The sequence below is a fragment of the Urocitellus parryii genome, chromosome 1 (assembly GCF_045843805.1).
Source record: "Urocitellus parryii isolate mUroPar1 chromosome 1, mUroPar1.hap1, whole genome shotgun sequence".
Taxonomy (NCBI): Eukaryota; Metazoa; Chordata; class Mammalia; order Rodentia; family Sciuridae; genus Urocitellus; species Urocitellus parryii.
Window position 1 is genome coordinate 37,241,028 of NC_135531.1, and position 14,342 is coordinate 37,255,369.

Below are 14,342 nucleotides of genomic sequence, written 5' to 3' on the forward strand. Positions count from 1 at the left end.
ATTACAGGTATGTGCCACCGCACCTGGCCAGAGATTTCTTTCACCGATATTTATATTTATTTCAAAAGCGGGTGCATTTAGAAAGTAAAGAAAGATTGAGACTATTTCAGGTAATATCATATTGAAGATGACATGGTGTATAGAAAAGTGGGAGGGAATATTGATTACTTTTCTTCTTCAAATGAATTTTTTTAAAAAAATTAGTAGTGTATTATAATTATACACAATAATGGGATTTGTTATGCCATATTTGTACCTGGATAACATTATTTGATCAATCTCATTCCCTAGTGCTATCTTTTTCCTTCTCCTCCCCCCAAATAAATTTATAAAGTTATATTTCTTAAAGTGAAGTATACCTGACTCAGCCTCCTTTTCTAAGGTATTTTTAACATTTGGCCCATAAATGTTTCATACTTCTAATCTCTGGAGGAGGGATTTAGGAATCTATGTTGTTTATACAATGCAGGCAAAGCCTAAGACTAATGTAAAATAAAAAAAAAATTAAAGTAAAAAATCTAGGCTAGAGCAAGATCTAAAAGCAGGATTTGGGCAGTTTAGAAAAAGGTTTTGGATTTCTTCCAGCTATCTGGAAAATTTCTTTGTTTCTTAAATCATGCTGTATGAGGGCCTGTTCTACTTAATTCAGTTTTATAACTTACTTCATTCCATCAGTGAAGAGGAATCTCAGAATACAACAGATACATTGTTCAGAGAATGAGTGGTCAAGATATAAGAAAGATATATGTCTATTTCCCCAAAAGGAATACTGGAAAATATTTGAAGGAGAAGAGATAAAGAGCTAATTTCATCAAACACTTTTGGTACCTAATTGAGAGTTTTCAGGAAGGCTTTCAGAATTGATGAAAATTATATGGGAAAAAATTAAACACAGGAATTAAAAAGAGTTGTTTTGTATACAAAATTATATTACATATACAATCATGAATTTTGATGTTATACCTTTTAGATTGGTTCTAAATTGTTCTATTCCACTCTGAGCTGGACATCAATTTGAGTAGATTTTTTTTTAAGTCCCAACTTTTCATTATAATAATGCAAAAATCATAAAACCAGAATCTGGTTAGAGAATTAATTTCTTCCTGAGAGAGGCTGGAAGTGGGAAGCATGTTCTCCAATGGGTTGAGCTCTATGCCCTGTGTGGTTCTAGATGTTGAGTATATAGTGGGAGACAAGGCTGACCTGCCCTTGTTGGAGGTCACCATCTAATGGAAGAGCAAAGTCCACAACAAACACATTAAGGAGAGATATACTAGATAAGAAATGCTAGCTAAGACCTCTGTAAATTAGTACATGGACTATGTTGGGGTAGAAGAAAAAAGTGATGGAAAATAGTAGATATTATGTCATAATATTAGTACTATGATGTCAGTTCATTTGGGTGTTATGTTTTAGATATGAGGTGTCCCCCAAAAGCTCATGTGTAAGACAATGCAAGAATGTTCAAAGGTGAGATGATTAGATTAAGAGAGCTGTGATTTAATCAGTAGATTAATCCACTGTTATGGAATAACTGTGTGGTAACTGTAGGCAAATAGGGTGTGGCTGGAGGAAGTAGGTCACTGGTAATGTGCCTTTGGGGTTTACATTTTGTCCTTGGTGAGGAAACTTTCTCTCTCTGCTTCCTGTTTTCCATGCCCTGAACTGCTTTAATCAGCCACACCCTTCTGCCATGATGTTCTGCCTCATCTTGGACCAAGAGCTATAGAGTCAGCTGACCATGGACTGAAACTCTGAAACTATGAGCCAAAATAAATTTCCCTCTTTTACATTGTTCTTGTCAGGTCTTTTGGTCACGGAAATTGAAAGCTTACTCAAACAGAGTTAGCTATTTCTTCTTAATGTTACATTTATGAAAAATTAACAGTTAAAATTAGTTTAATATTTTATTTCAATTAAAATTTCTTCTTTAATTTAATAGTAATATCTAGCTTTACCTTAAAGCACTGATTTTTTACTAAATGTGTTTATCAGTAAGAAATATACATCTACTCTTCCTGCACAGTAACTAGCAAAATAATCTAGCAGGGACCTAGGCATGTTTAATGGATCTCCCTTCCTTCATTTTCTTTCTTTCCCTTCATATCTCTCTCTCTCTCTCTCTCTCTCTCTCTCTCTCTCTCTCTCTCTCCTTTCTTTCCTTCCTTCCTTCCTTCCTTCCTTCCAGATTAGATCATGCTATGTTGTCCTGGCTGCCCTTGAACTCCTGCCCTCCAGTAATGGTCCCATCTCAGGCTTCTGAGCAGCTGGTTCTGCATGTGCATTACATCATGCCTGGCTCCAGGCATGGTTACTGAAAAGAAAAACAAGAAAATGCCACAAAAGTGATTATGATTTGGACTCCTAAATGGAATCAGTTTTTAAAATGCTCCATGCTCCATTGCTCTTAAAAGGTTCATTAATGGAGCGATGCATGATGGAGAATTTGAACTCAAATTACTTTGACCCTCATGGAAAAAAACATTTATCCTGGCATCCCCAAGTCCACAATTAAAATTGGATTTGATATGAATAAAATGCAAGGCTACTTTATGTTCAGACCACTGGTTCTTAACTTGAAGTTAAACTAGCAACATCCATAACATTTTGGATCATGTCAGAAATGCAAATTCCTGAACCCTATCACTTCTCCACAGAATCAGACAATCTGGGTGTGGCTACCACCATCATTTTAAAAAAGTAAGTCCTCCTGTAGATTCTGATGCATACCCAAGTTTGAGAGCGACCGGCTCTGGGTAGTCATTATACTCAGCCTTATTCAACAAAGTAAGCTTATTTATAATTTAAAGTAAAATTCTTTTTGATTCTACAAAAAAATGTAAAAATGACACAAGATATGGCTAGAAAAAAATGGGATTATTTAAGTGAATTGTGTCACTGGCAATTGAGATTGTTATATATTCTCCAAAAAATGCAATTAAAATTTTATATAGCTAACTTCAATGTACTCCTCTAAGGTGGAAACACAGAAAACAAAGCAAAACACACAAAAATATTTAAATTCATTTAATACCCCCCTGATCTGGCTCTGGGATTGACACAAGGAACACATCTACACTCATGAGCAGATCTACTCCTGTCATCATTTGCATAGACTAGAACTTAGTTTCTAACTTTATCATAAGGCTATTGCATTATTCCTAGCCCTTCCTTTAAACAATTATATGTTCTATATTTACATTGGACAATTAATTGTTCTCTAGTTATTTTGTATTTGTTACACTGTCCTATGTATATTGTAAATTACTTTTCTTGGACAATTAATTGTTCTCTAGTTATTTTGTATTTGTTACACTGTCCTATGTATATTGTAAATTACTTTTCAAGTTAGTCAAGGCTTGTTTTCAACACTTCTTTCTTATGCTTCTTTCATATGCCATGTAGTAGATGTTCAATTGATTGATTGACAGGTTGTCTAGAAATCTCAATAAGATAAGTTGTCATACTACTCATAATTTAATTTTAAAATTTTAAGTCTAAAATAGCTGCTTATTATTTTTATTTTTTTTTGTTGTATGTAACAGAGAACCTTTACTTTATTTATCTATTTATTTATTTATTTATGTGATGATGAGAATCAAACTCAGTGCCTCATACATGCAAGGCAAGCACTCTACCACTGAGCCACAACCCCAATTCTAAGAGAATTGGTCTAGATGAGTTTACATTAGTGATATTCAAAATAGTTAACCCTACATATGGTAGACAGGTATGGATCTACCCAAGGCACTGACTGAATACTGGGACCACAAATACCTACTGCAAAAAATAATATTCTCGCATCTATCTATAATTTTCAGGCATAATTTGAATCAATTACCATTGTCTAGATATATAATTCTGAATAACCTGCAAAATGATGACTTTCTTGATGTTTCCCCATTTGGGGTTTTAATAAAATATAAAACATTTGAGTTCCTATTTTATCTTCATTTGTAACACACAAATACATAGTATATGTTTTTTCTACTTAGTTCAAGATCTTTGTTTGTAATGATTCTTCTCCTAGTTGTCTGCCACTCCCATGCCATCTGACCAGATGCTTCCGTGAGAGTCTGACTAGTTAGAAGTTCAGAACAATCACAGACAAATGCCAGAAACAGCCCGTGTGGTAGACTAATGGGTGAACAACAGAGGAGATTACGGAGTTGGAAGAGCTGCTTTGCCAGCCCTTGAGACTCTGGTGGCCAGACCACTGTAATTCTATTTACCAGCAAAGGATGATTACAAAGATATTCAATGTCTGGAGGAAACATTCCAAAAGTGTTGATTTACTGCAGTGGACTTTGAAAATGAAAGCACAATACTTACTGAGCCATAGAGTTTCCCCTTCTTGTTCATGGCTAAGTAATAGTTGCTGTTAATGGCTTTGACAGCTACAACTCCAATTTCCACTGATGTTATCTCCAGGATACCTGAAACATATAATTTAAAAAAAAAGATTAACCATGAAAAGTCACATAAATTGAGGTGAAAAACAGTAAAAACCAAAAGAAACTATTATCTATATTTTTGATGTTATTTAAACACAAGGCAAAAGAAAAAGGCTGGTAGGGGGAACTCAACCAACTCTGTTTCAATGTGTTGAAAACCCTAGCAAATATTTCCAGCAAATATATGGAAACAAGTAGTGAGGCTTTAAAAGGATTCTCTTCCATTTTACTCTGAACATGAGAATTATAGAAAAATATTGTTTTAATTAAAATGCTTCCTTTGCTAACTCTGCATTTTCAACCCCATAAATATTGAAACAACTCTACTCATCTTAGCCTAGATTTCACAAAAACTTATCAGAGCCCACATCTGTACTATGGCATTAAATTAAATCCATTGCATATGTCAATAATATGTCAGATTTACCTCAATCTGTAAAAACAATGGTGAACTATTTTTTCTTTGTAGGACATTTAAAGTAAATCTCTTGGCTACATTTAACTAATAAATTTATTTTGGGCAAATGTGTTGTCATTCTGAGATAGAGACTAATCCCAACATCCATAGTATCTTTAAAATAATGGAATCAATACACTGAGATGGGAAGTTTTTTTCTTCTAGAAAGAAATGAAAGTTAAGGGAATTAGTAATTGATAGACAAGATCTTTTCCTTCAAAGACACGTGTTTAGATTGGTGCAGGTAAAGATGATCTCTGAAAAGTTGGTAGGCAGCTAGCTGTAGGGAAGGCATTTGATGTACTCAAAGAGCCCACTCATTTTAGATCTAAAGATCTAAAGAACTGAAACTACTTCTGATTTAATAATTCTTAGGAAAGCTTGCTCAGGGAAGAGAAGAAATGTGATGATTAGTATGTGGCCTCTGGAGCCAGGGTATCTGGGTTTGTCTCCTGGCTCTGCATCTATTTGTGAGTGACTACAGGAATATTCACTGAGCTGGTCCATGACTCAATTTCATTTGTAAAATGGGCAACACAATAGTATTTCCCTCATAATCTTGTGGAGGTAAATGAGACAGTACACTCTAAGAAGTTAGACTTTGCCTAGAACTTAGTATCTCAATTATTATTAGAGGATCATTTTCACCTAACAGTTCTAGAATAGTTTCTTTAACAGGTTGTGTAAAGCTTGACTATAACAGAAGAATTCCCATTAGCTTAACTCATAAAATCTGAAAGTTGTCATTCATCAAGTATTACCTATCATGAGGAACACTATCCTAACTGTAGTCCTAAATGTGGTGTGTTCATACTCTTCTCAGGGGATAAAGTGGCTTATGCTAAAGGCCTGAGTATCTTTCTCTACTTCCTTCACAGGGTGGCTTCTTGGAAGCTAATGGAAATGCTAGATTCCCCTACTGCAGACTTGGTAGAATCAGAGACCTGTGTCCAGGCTGCATGACACAGATCATTCTGTCCATGTATCCTATAGGAAGGACCTGACTTAATGCAGTACACCTCTTCACTGAATTTCTCATTCCATTTGTGAAGCCAAACCAAGGAAAGACCATGAAGGATGAAGGAAATGTTATTTGTATTTTGAACGCCCTGTTCCTTTTTGGTATAAACACACCAAAATGTAAACACACACACACACACACACACACACACACACACACACACACTCCTGAGCACATCTGGTAGATTATAGTTTAGATACCTCTGGATTTCTTTTCTTTCTTTCTTTCTTTTTAATTTTTTTAGATATAAAACATCTTTTACTCATTATTTAAGATGTCAAATTTCTCTAAATTGACCTATAAACAGTGCAATCTTTATTATTATTATTATTATTATTATTATTATTATTATACTTTGTTGTATGTGACAGCAAAGTGCATTTCAATTCATCATACACAAATAGAGTGCAACATTTCAATTCTCTGATTGTACACGGTGTAGAGATGCACCTTCATGCAGTCATACATGTACATAGGGTAATAATGTCCATCTCATTCCACCATCTTTCCTATCCCCAAAACTCCTCCCCACATTCCCCTTTGCCTAATCCAAAGTTCCTCCATTCTTCTCATGAACCCCCAGCATCATAGCTCAGCATCCACTAATCAGAGAAAATATTCAGTCTTTAGTTTTGGGGATTGGCTTACTTCACTTAGCATAATATTCTCCAACTCCATCTGTTTACCTGCTAATGCCACAATTTTATTCTCTTTTAATGCTGAGTAATATTCCATTGTGTATATATAGCACAATTTCTTTATCCATTCATCTGTTGATGGGCACTTAGGTTTTTCTACCATTTAGCTGTTGTGAATTCAGCTGCTGTAAACGCTGTTGTGGCTATGTCACTATAGTCTGCTGACTTTAAGTCCTCTGGTTATAGACCAAGGAATGGGATAGCTGTGTCAAATGGTGGTTCCATTCCAAGTTTTCTGAGGAATCTACACACTGCTTTCCAAAGTGGTTGCACCAATTTGCAGTCCCACTAGCAATATATGAGTGTACCTTTTTCCCAATATTCTCTCTAACACTTATTATTGCTTGTATTCTTGATAACTGCCATACTGGGGTGAGATAAAATCTTAAGAGTGGTTTTGATTTGCATTTCTCTAATTACTGAATATGTTGAACACTTTTTCATATATTTGTTGATCATTTGTACATTTTCTTCTGAGAAGTGTCTGTTCAGTTCCTTAGCTCATTTATTGATTGGGTTGTTTGTTACCTATAGATTTCTTTCTGTTATACCCCTGCTAGGAAGTTGGTATTCAAAAAATCAACCTATTCAATCAAACTTTTTCCCCTGCTCCCACTCTGCAATGGTTTAGGCTAGCTTAAAAGGTTTATTTATTTATTAAAAAGTTTAATTTTTAAACTATTACATAAAAATTGTACATATTTATGGGGTCTCTTGTGATGCTTTGATACATGCATACATTATTTAGTGTTCAAATCCGATAAGCTTATTTACCTCCTCGAAGTTGAAAAGGTTTGGTATTGCTTCAGACTATAAAGAGGGAAGTCCTGGGTGATTTAAGACCCTTTTGAATCCCAGAAATAATATTTTGGGTGCACCACAAATTATAATTGATAAGTTATAATCGATTGTGGAGAGTAGGCTGTGCCCTGCTCTGAGTTACTTCATAATGCATAAGACAGTAGTTTCAGGCTGTGCTTAACCCTGAGTTACTCCCTTTTTTGAAGTTGTACTTTATCATGAGCTTCTCTGATTTGAGTCAAAGTGCCAAGGTAAAATGACTCTATATCCTGTTTGTATAAGTAAACAACCACCATCTGCCTGGCAAAACCAGAAGGCACAAATTGATAAATAATTTTATATGTGCCAGTTTTTCAAACCAAATCAAGAACACATGGACCTGTGGCCATTCCAATCATATCAGGAACACCAGATACAGGAACTTATCAACCTCACCAGATGCAACCTCCCCCAAGACCTGTAAAAAGTGGAGCTCCTAGAGATTAGACATGGGACACCCTGACCCTATCATTTGATCACTCCTTATGAGTCTTACCTGGGAAAATTGCCACAGCAAGGAATATCCAATTTCCTGTCCCTTTGGGTTTCAGCATGGTGCAGTTTATCCTGCCCCTGATGACAGTGCACAGCCCACTCCAAGCTAACACCTTGAAACTGAAGGTGCCATCCGTCCAGACCCTCTGCTTTGGCAACACTGTGGAACTCGTTCATTAAGACCCTTATCTGTCCACCTGCAGTGATGCTTTGACTCTTTGCACTCATCTCTCTCTCTGCCTGCAGTCTGAGCACAGCATCCTATAACCCCATGGCTGCCTTAATCCTTTCTGTGATATATGTAAGTGTGTATGTGTGTGTACCACTGCATTAGGTATAATGTGACTTGAATGTTATAGACATTAGAAATTAAGAAATTAAAATTAAGACTGAAATAGAACAAATGAATTTGTGATGGCTGGGCTTATGCCCATCAGGTGACCCATAAGTATTCAGTGAATCACCTCCACTGAAAGTGGTGGAGTCTATGAGTTCATTGCTGTTCAATAAATTATGACTTTGTGGAAAGACACATATGTGTTTGGTCTATGTTGATGGCATAGCTTGCTCATGACAATGGTCATGTGAGTAGTGGACAGTGACTGCATCTATTAAAACATCTCTGAATGTGAAAGCAGCTTTCTGAGGGACTGAGACTAGTCCCTACTTTACTCTACTTTTCATTTAGATTCTCTACTTTTCATATAGATTTTCCTCCTGTTTTCTCTGGTCTTTTTTGGTGAAGATGATCAAGTTCACTTATAAAATTATTTTTTGGAAAGCATCTCTGAAATTTTGCTTGAGGATTGTTAGACCAATAGACTGTAATCCTATGTGAGCATGCTTTAATGTAAAATGAAATGCCCATTGAAAGAGGCTCCTGGTGGAAAGTGAGAAAAGGGCACACTGGAAATCCCTATGTTGCAATGACTGTGCTTCTACAATTATCTCAAAAATTGAAAGATTTTTAAAAGCACTGTTTTGTTACCGAAAGAAAATAACAACTGCAAATTATATAACCAATAAAAGGAAACACAATTGTGTTTCTCAATCATGTAAATTAGATATTCTGTAAATTTAAAGACATAGTCTCGTAGTGGAATTCTGTGGTTTATATTTAGTTGTAGCCCTTTCAGTTTTGTTGTCCCTCAAAAGATGAATTCCCCAGTTGGTGTTGTAAATCTGTTTAAGGATCTCTAGACAGTATAGTTCAAACAATGAGGAAGACCTACGAGGAGAAGGGCACTCTTCTTAGGGACTAGAAATACAAAGTCAGATAAGTTATGACTCTTTTCTGGAAAATGTATGTTCTATTGAGAACAAAAGATAAATACACAGAGAATGACCATAAAACCTATTATGTGATAGTTGGTGCCAAGACAAAGACAGGGAAACCGTGGAGCTAAAGATGAGGCAGTTTCTATTAGCTGGGGCTCTAAGGCAAACTTATGGAGAAGACAAAGATTGTGTCTTTGTCTTGTCTTTTCATCCGTCATAATGAGAACTAACACTAACACTGCACGTTAGTGCTTAATACATTTTCAAATTAATTTGCTTGATCTCTAGAACTTCATTATGTATTCATGTTCTGTTTATCTAGGAAAGGATAGGAGGGGGGGTTGCGTTTATTTTTTCACATCTAGTTTTCTAGAACCCTGTCTATATCCATTCTGTTAAATAAAACTTGTGTTTGCCCTTTACATTCTCCTTTTGTGCCAATGGTGGGGAGGAGGGGGAATCTCGAAGGAGAAAGTTACCCTGGAAGCTAACGTGTTCAAGGAATTTTAAAGGTAGGTAAGATGAGGACAGAAAACAATTAATTATAGTACAAAGAAAATGTCCTAATAGTCTATGAGAGACAAAATGTGTTGTCATCGCTTTAACAGTAAGGAAATCATCCTGAAGGAGAAAGGTGGTATTTGAGGTGAACTTTTCAGGGGTACGGTTTGAAGAGATGGGGATTTGGGAGGTGGGGGAGGAATATTCCAGGCAGAGAGAAGTGTATGAGTGAAAAAGGGCGTGGAAGAGAGAAATAAGTCAGTGTGTGCTTGACACACAACTTGGTGTTCTCCCCTGTGACACTCTGTGGTTGCCACTCCAGCTACAATTAAGGGTTCTGATTCACTGACTAGTGGTGGTGCTTTCTGGGGTGAGGAATGTACTTTAAAAAATAAATTATTGGGAAACTTGGAAGTAGCTCAATAAAAGTCAGAGCCTCATGAATCCTGAACCAGTCATGCCTGCTATTTTTCTCTAAACATTTTAACTCAAAATAGATTATAATGCCATGTAGTTTGATGGTTTTAGTCATTGTATGAAAATATATCATGATTAGTATAACATAATACACAAACCCAATCTTTTAAACTAAACATCTCTCTCTAGTGAATTGCGGTCAGAGTCCCAAACTGACCTATTCTATCCTAATATAGAAAGACCAATGGTGCTTTTTGGGTTGTTATTACATTTACACTATACATGTCAGGGACTAGTTGGCTGTACCCACTGGTGTGACACTAGCTCTCTCAAACTTGGTCTTATGCTAAGAATTACTGTGGGTTTATCTTCTTCACTGTGTATCTTCTTTAAAGAATCATAGTAATCACAATGATCTTCATTTTTTGTTACTAGAACATAGTTCCTGTGTATGCTTAATATATATTCATTGTTTGGAAATAAAATTAATTGATAAATGATCTGTTCAATGACTAGTCAAGTAAGGAAAAACTGAATATTCACCACCTACAGAATTTTTGTTTTGACAGTAAAGTCATATTTGTAAACTTTTCAAATGAATTAACTCCATATGCAAATACAGTGAAATCGAAAGAAAAAGAAAATGTCAAAATGTGATATGCTTCAAAAGAAAAGACAGTGAAATATAAAATATAAATATTTGATGTCAGCTGTATAGATTATTATAAATTTAGAAGCTTTTTAAATTTTTTAAATGTATGAATTGTTCTGCAACAATTTGTTATTATGATTATAATAAAAGGAGTCTTGAACATGATCAAAAAGGCTATTTTGGGTATGAGTTTCTTGATTCTGAGGACAATAATTCTTTCTTTAATTTTTTAAAAAAAAATTTTGGTACTAGGATTGAATCCAGGGATCCGAAACCACTAAGGCCCATCCCTAGCACTTTTTAATTTTTATTTTTTGAGACAAGCTTTTGTTAAGTTGCTTAGGGCCTCACTGAGTTGCTGAGGCACCTTTGAACTTGTGATCTTCCTGCTTCAACCTCCTGAGCCTCTGAGATTATAGATGTGCACCACTGCACCTTGCAGGACATTGATTTTTAATTAAGAAAAAACACAATATTTGGGGTAAAACAAATTTAAAGAACAGACGGCACAAAAACAAGGAACTGATACACAGTAACTCTCATATGCTATATACCTTTTTATCTCATTCATGTCTCAATCTTTTTGAATTCATCAGAGGAAAGCATTATATTCTAAAAGTGTTGAAACCAAGTCTTGGAGAAATTAAGTGATCTGGCCAAACATAGACCTCCCTTGGATATAGTAAATATGGTGTTTGGATCCAAAGCCCTCTGTTTTTCCACATCATTACTCCACAGTAACAACATGATGAAGGCAATGGTAAACCTGGGTCTCACCTTTTCTCCATATTGTAACAAACACTAGATTGTTAGACTTCAAAAGCATTTCAGAGAAGCTTTATTTCATCAAAATGAAGAAATTAACTGCCATATAGATCTGTGTAACTGAAGTTTTCCAGCAATCAGATATGATTTATTTTTTAGAAAAATAATCTGGCACTTCAATATTTGCTTCATATATAGAGACTAATCCAACTTAATGTTTTTCTTGATGACTCAAGGTCATCAGCAATGGATTATGATGATTTTCTCTGCTGTGAGAGCAGAAAGCTCTCAGAAGCTCCTGAGTAACTACATTAAAACAAGCTGATAAATTAGGAAGGAAGCCTGCTAGAATTGAGTCACAACTATTGGCAAGATTTGATGCAGCTCCATTCAGAGTACAGGATGTGAGCTTTTGTGAATAACCCTGTGGTTTGTTTATATATTTATTTATTTTTATAGGTTCTCAGTTGTACACCAGAGAGTGACCATCTGCACATTATAATTCTGGGGCAAACATAAAAATATCTACTTTATTGATAAAACAAATATGGTAATTCTTCCTATGTTATAAAAATTATAATAATCTGCTAATTTTAATTATCCTCATCAACACTTAAGTTGAAAAGATTATATGGAAATTAATCACAACCATGAGTTTGGGGAAATCATGGTTCTAGAAAACAAATTGCTTCTTTTCCTCCAGGGTGTCTGATAAACTCTAGGCCTCTGGGAAACTGAAGAAAAACTCATTTTTCATTATCTTTTTTTTTTTTTTTTGGTACAAGAGATTGAACTCAGAGACACTCAGCCACTGAGCCACATGCACAGTCCTATTTTGTATTTTATTTAGCAATAGGGTCTCACTGAGTTGCTTAGAACCTTGCTTTTGCTAAGGCTGATTTTGAACTCATGATCCTCCTTCCTCAGCCTCCCAGGCTGGTGGGATTGCAGGCGTGCACCACCATGTCCAGCTTGATTCCTATTTGTCCACCAAATGTTCATCTGTTAAAAGCTTAATCCTCAAATTCTTATGTTGATGATCTTTGGAGGAGGGCTTTGGGAAATAGTTAACAATGGATGAGGTCATGAGATTTAAGCTTCCATGGTGGCATCAGTTTCTTTAGAACAAGAAAGACCTGAGCCAGCATGCTTCTCTGCTTGCCATGTCATATCTCCTGCCATGTTATGATACAGCAAGAAGGCCCTCACCAATGTCAGTATCCTCCAGAGCCATGAGCTAAGTAAACCTCTATTATTTATAAATTATCCATTCTCGGGTATTTTGTTATAGCAACAGAAAAATGGCTAAGATATTTCCTCTTATTCCTTTGAAAATCTCATCTACCTTTGTTTTATTTAGGGGTGAGTTCAGTTTGTATGGAGTCTCTTTCTCTTACTGCAAGTGTCAGAAAAATATTCAACTTGTCACTTTTAACAAGTTCCCAGTGATTTTCCCCCTTTGATGATTACATGATATTTAAAAATTTCCCAGAAATTATGAAGTGAAAATTTGTCACCAAATGCATGGGTGGCATTTGTCCAGCAAAATCGTATCCAAGTACTTGATGCAAAAAGGAAGAATGGTTATTGAAGTCCACTTAAGGAGAGCAACAGCTGAAGGGCAACCAAACTATGTTAGTGTCTGCTAGTTTAAGACTTGCTTTAAACCTGTCTGGGATTAAAATATCATTTATTAAAATATCATTTATCTCGAGGCCACATCTGTAACAGTGGAGTAAGGACTTTCTGAAAATCGTCTCCAAATGAGATTACAATGGGACCACATGTTTTAGACCTGTCTGGGATTACATACTTAGTTAATTCAACAGTGTTTAAAAAAATACATTTATGATCTGGCTTAACTGTCTTAAATGTCAAAATGTGCCTAATTGCTGCATGTTGAGTTTAATGGGATCCACAATTGTGATAGTCATTTAATTTTTTTGTATTACCCACATATTTACTCATTTTATTTCTTTACCCACCCCCCATACACAACTTTTAAAAAAGGAACAGCAAAGACTCATTTCATGTGATGAACTTAAAGGAGTTCAGACATAAATGGGAGGGAATGAAAGAGTGGCTCCAAGAGAGCAAAAGGACTTGACTGTGCATCATGGCTCTGCTACTTAATAAATATGTGATGTTGGATACATCAGTTAAACTCCTGAAGGATTGGCTTTCTCATTTGCAAATTGGAACTAATGGTCTGTGGTTCATAGAGTGGCCTGGAGTTTCAGAGAGTGACTATTGAATATATATTTACTGTTTGTTAAATCAAAATACTGGCAAGTTAACTCATCTTCACTAGTGGCTTTCAAAATTGAGCCTGCATGAGAACCATCTGGAACATCTGGAAGGCTTGTTTAAAGATATATTGCTTGATTTTTGACTTAGTATTACATCTAGGTGGGGGCCATAGGATTAGAATTTGTAGCATATTGATTTCAGGCAACGAAATTTCAGGAATAGATACAATAATGACAGCAGCTTCACACACACACACACACACACACACACACACACACACAAGAAAAAAAAAAGAAAGAAAAGAAGGCAAAAGGAATTGAAGGTCTTGTTTTGACGGAAGTGGGATTTCTTAACATCTACTTAAGTGTAATACATAGACTGGGATTTGTATACAGGTATATGCACTGTTGTCTCTAGTCAGGTTTTTAAAGGCCTATAATAAGATTATTATCAGAATTTAATTTTTTTCTCCTTAATAAGTATTTGGAAAAATAAGAGTGTCAACTGCTTTTAT

At 35.5% G+C, this 14,342-nt stretch overlaps 1 protein-coding gene across 1 annotated transcript in view; it reads right to left on the reverse strand.

The window, feature by feature from the left end:
* The window catches only part of Fgf10 (fibroblast growth factor 10), an 81,602-nt gene that overhangs the window by 4,455 nt on the left and 62,805 nt on the right, over positions 1-14,342 (reverse strand). Inside the window, exon 2 of the mRNA XM_026393626.2 lies at positions 4,333-4,436. Coding sequence (XP_026249411.1) covers positions 4,333-4,436 — 104 coding nt within the window. The remainder of the gene's footprint in view (positions 1-4,332; positions 4,437-14,342) is intronic.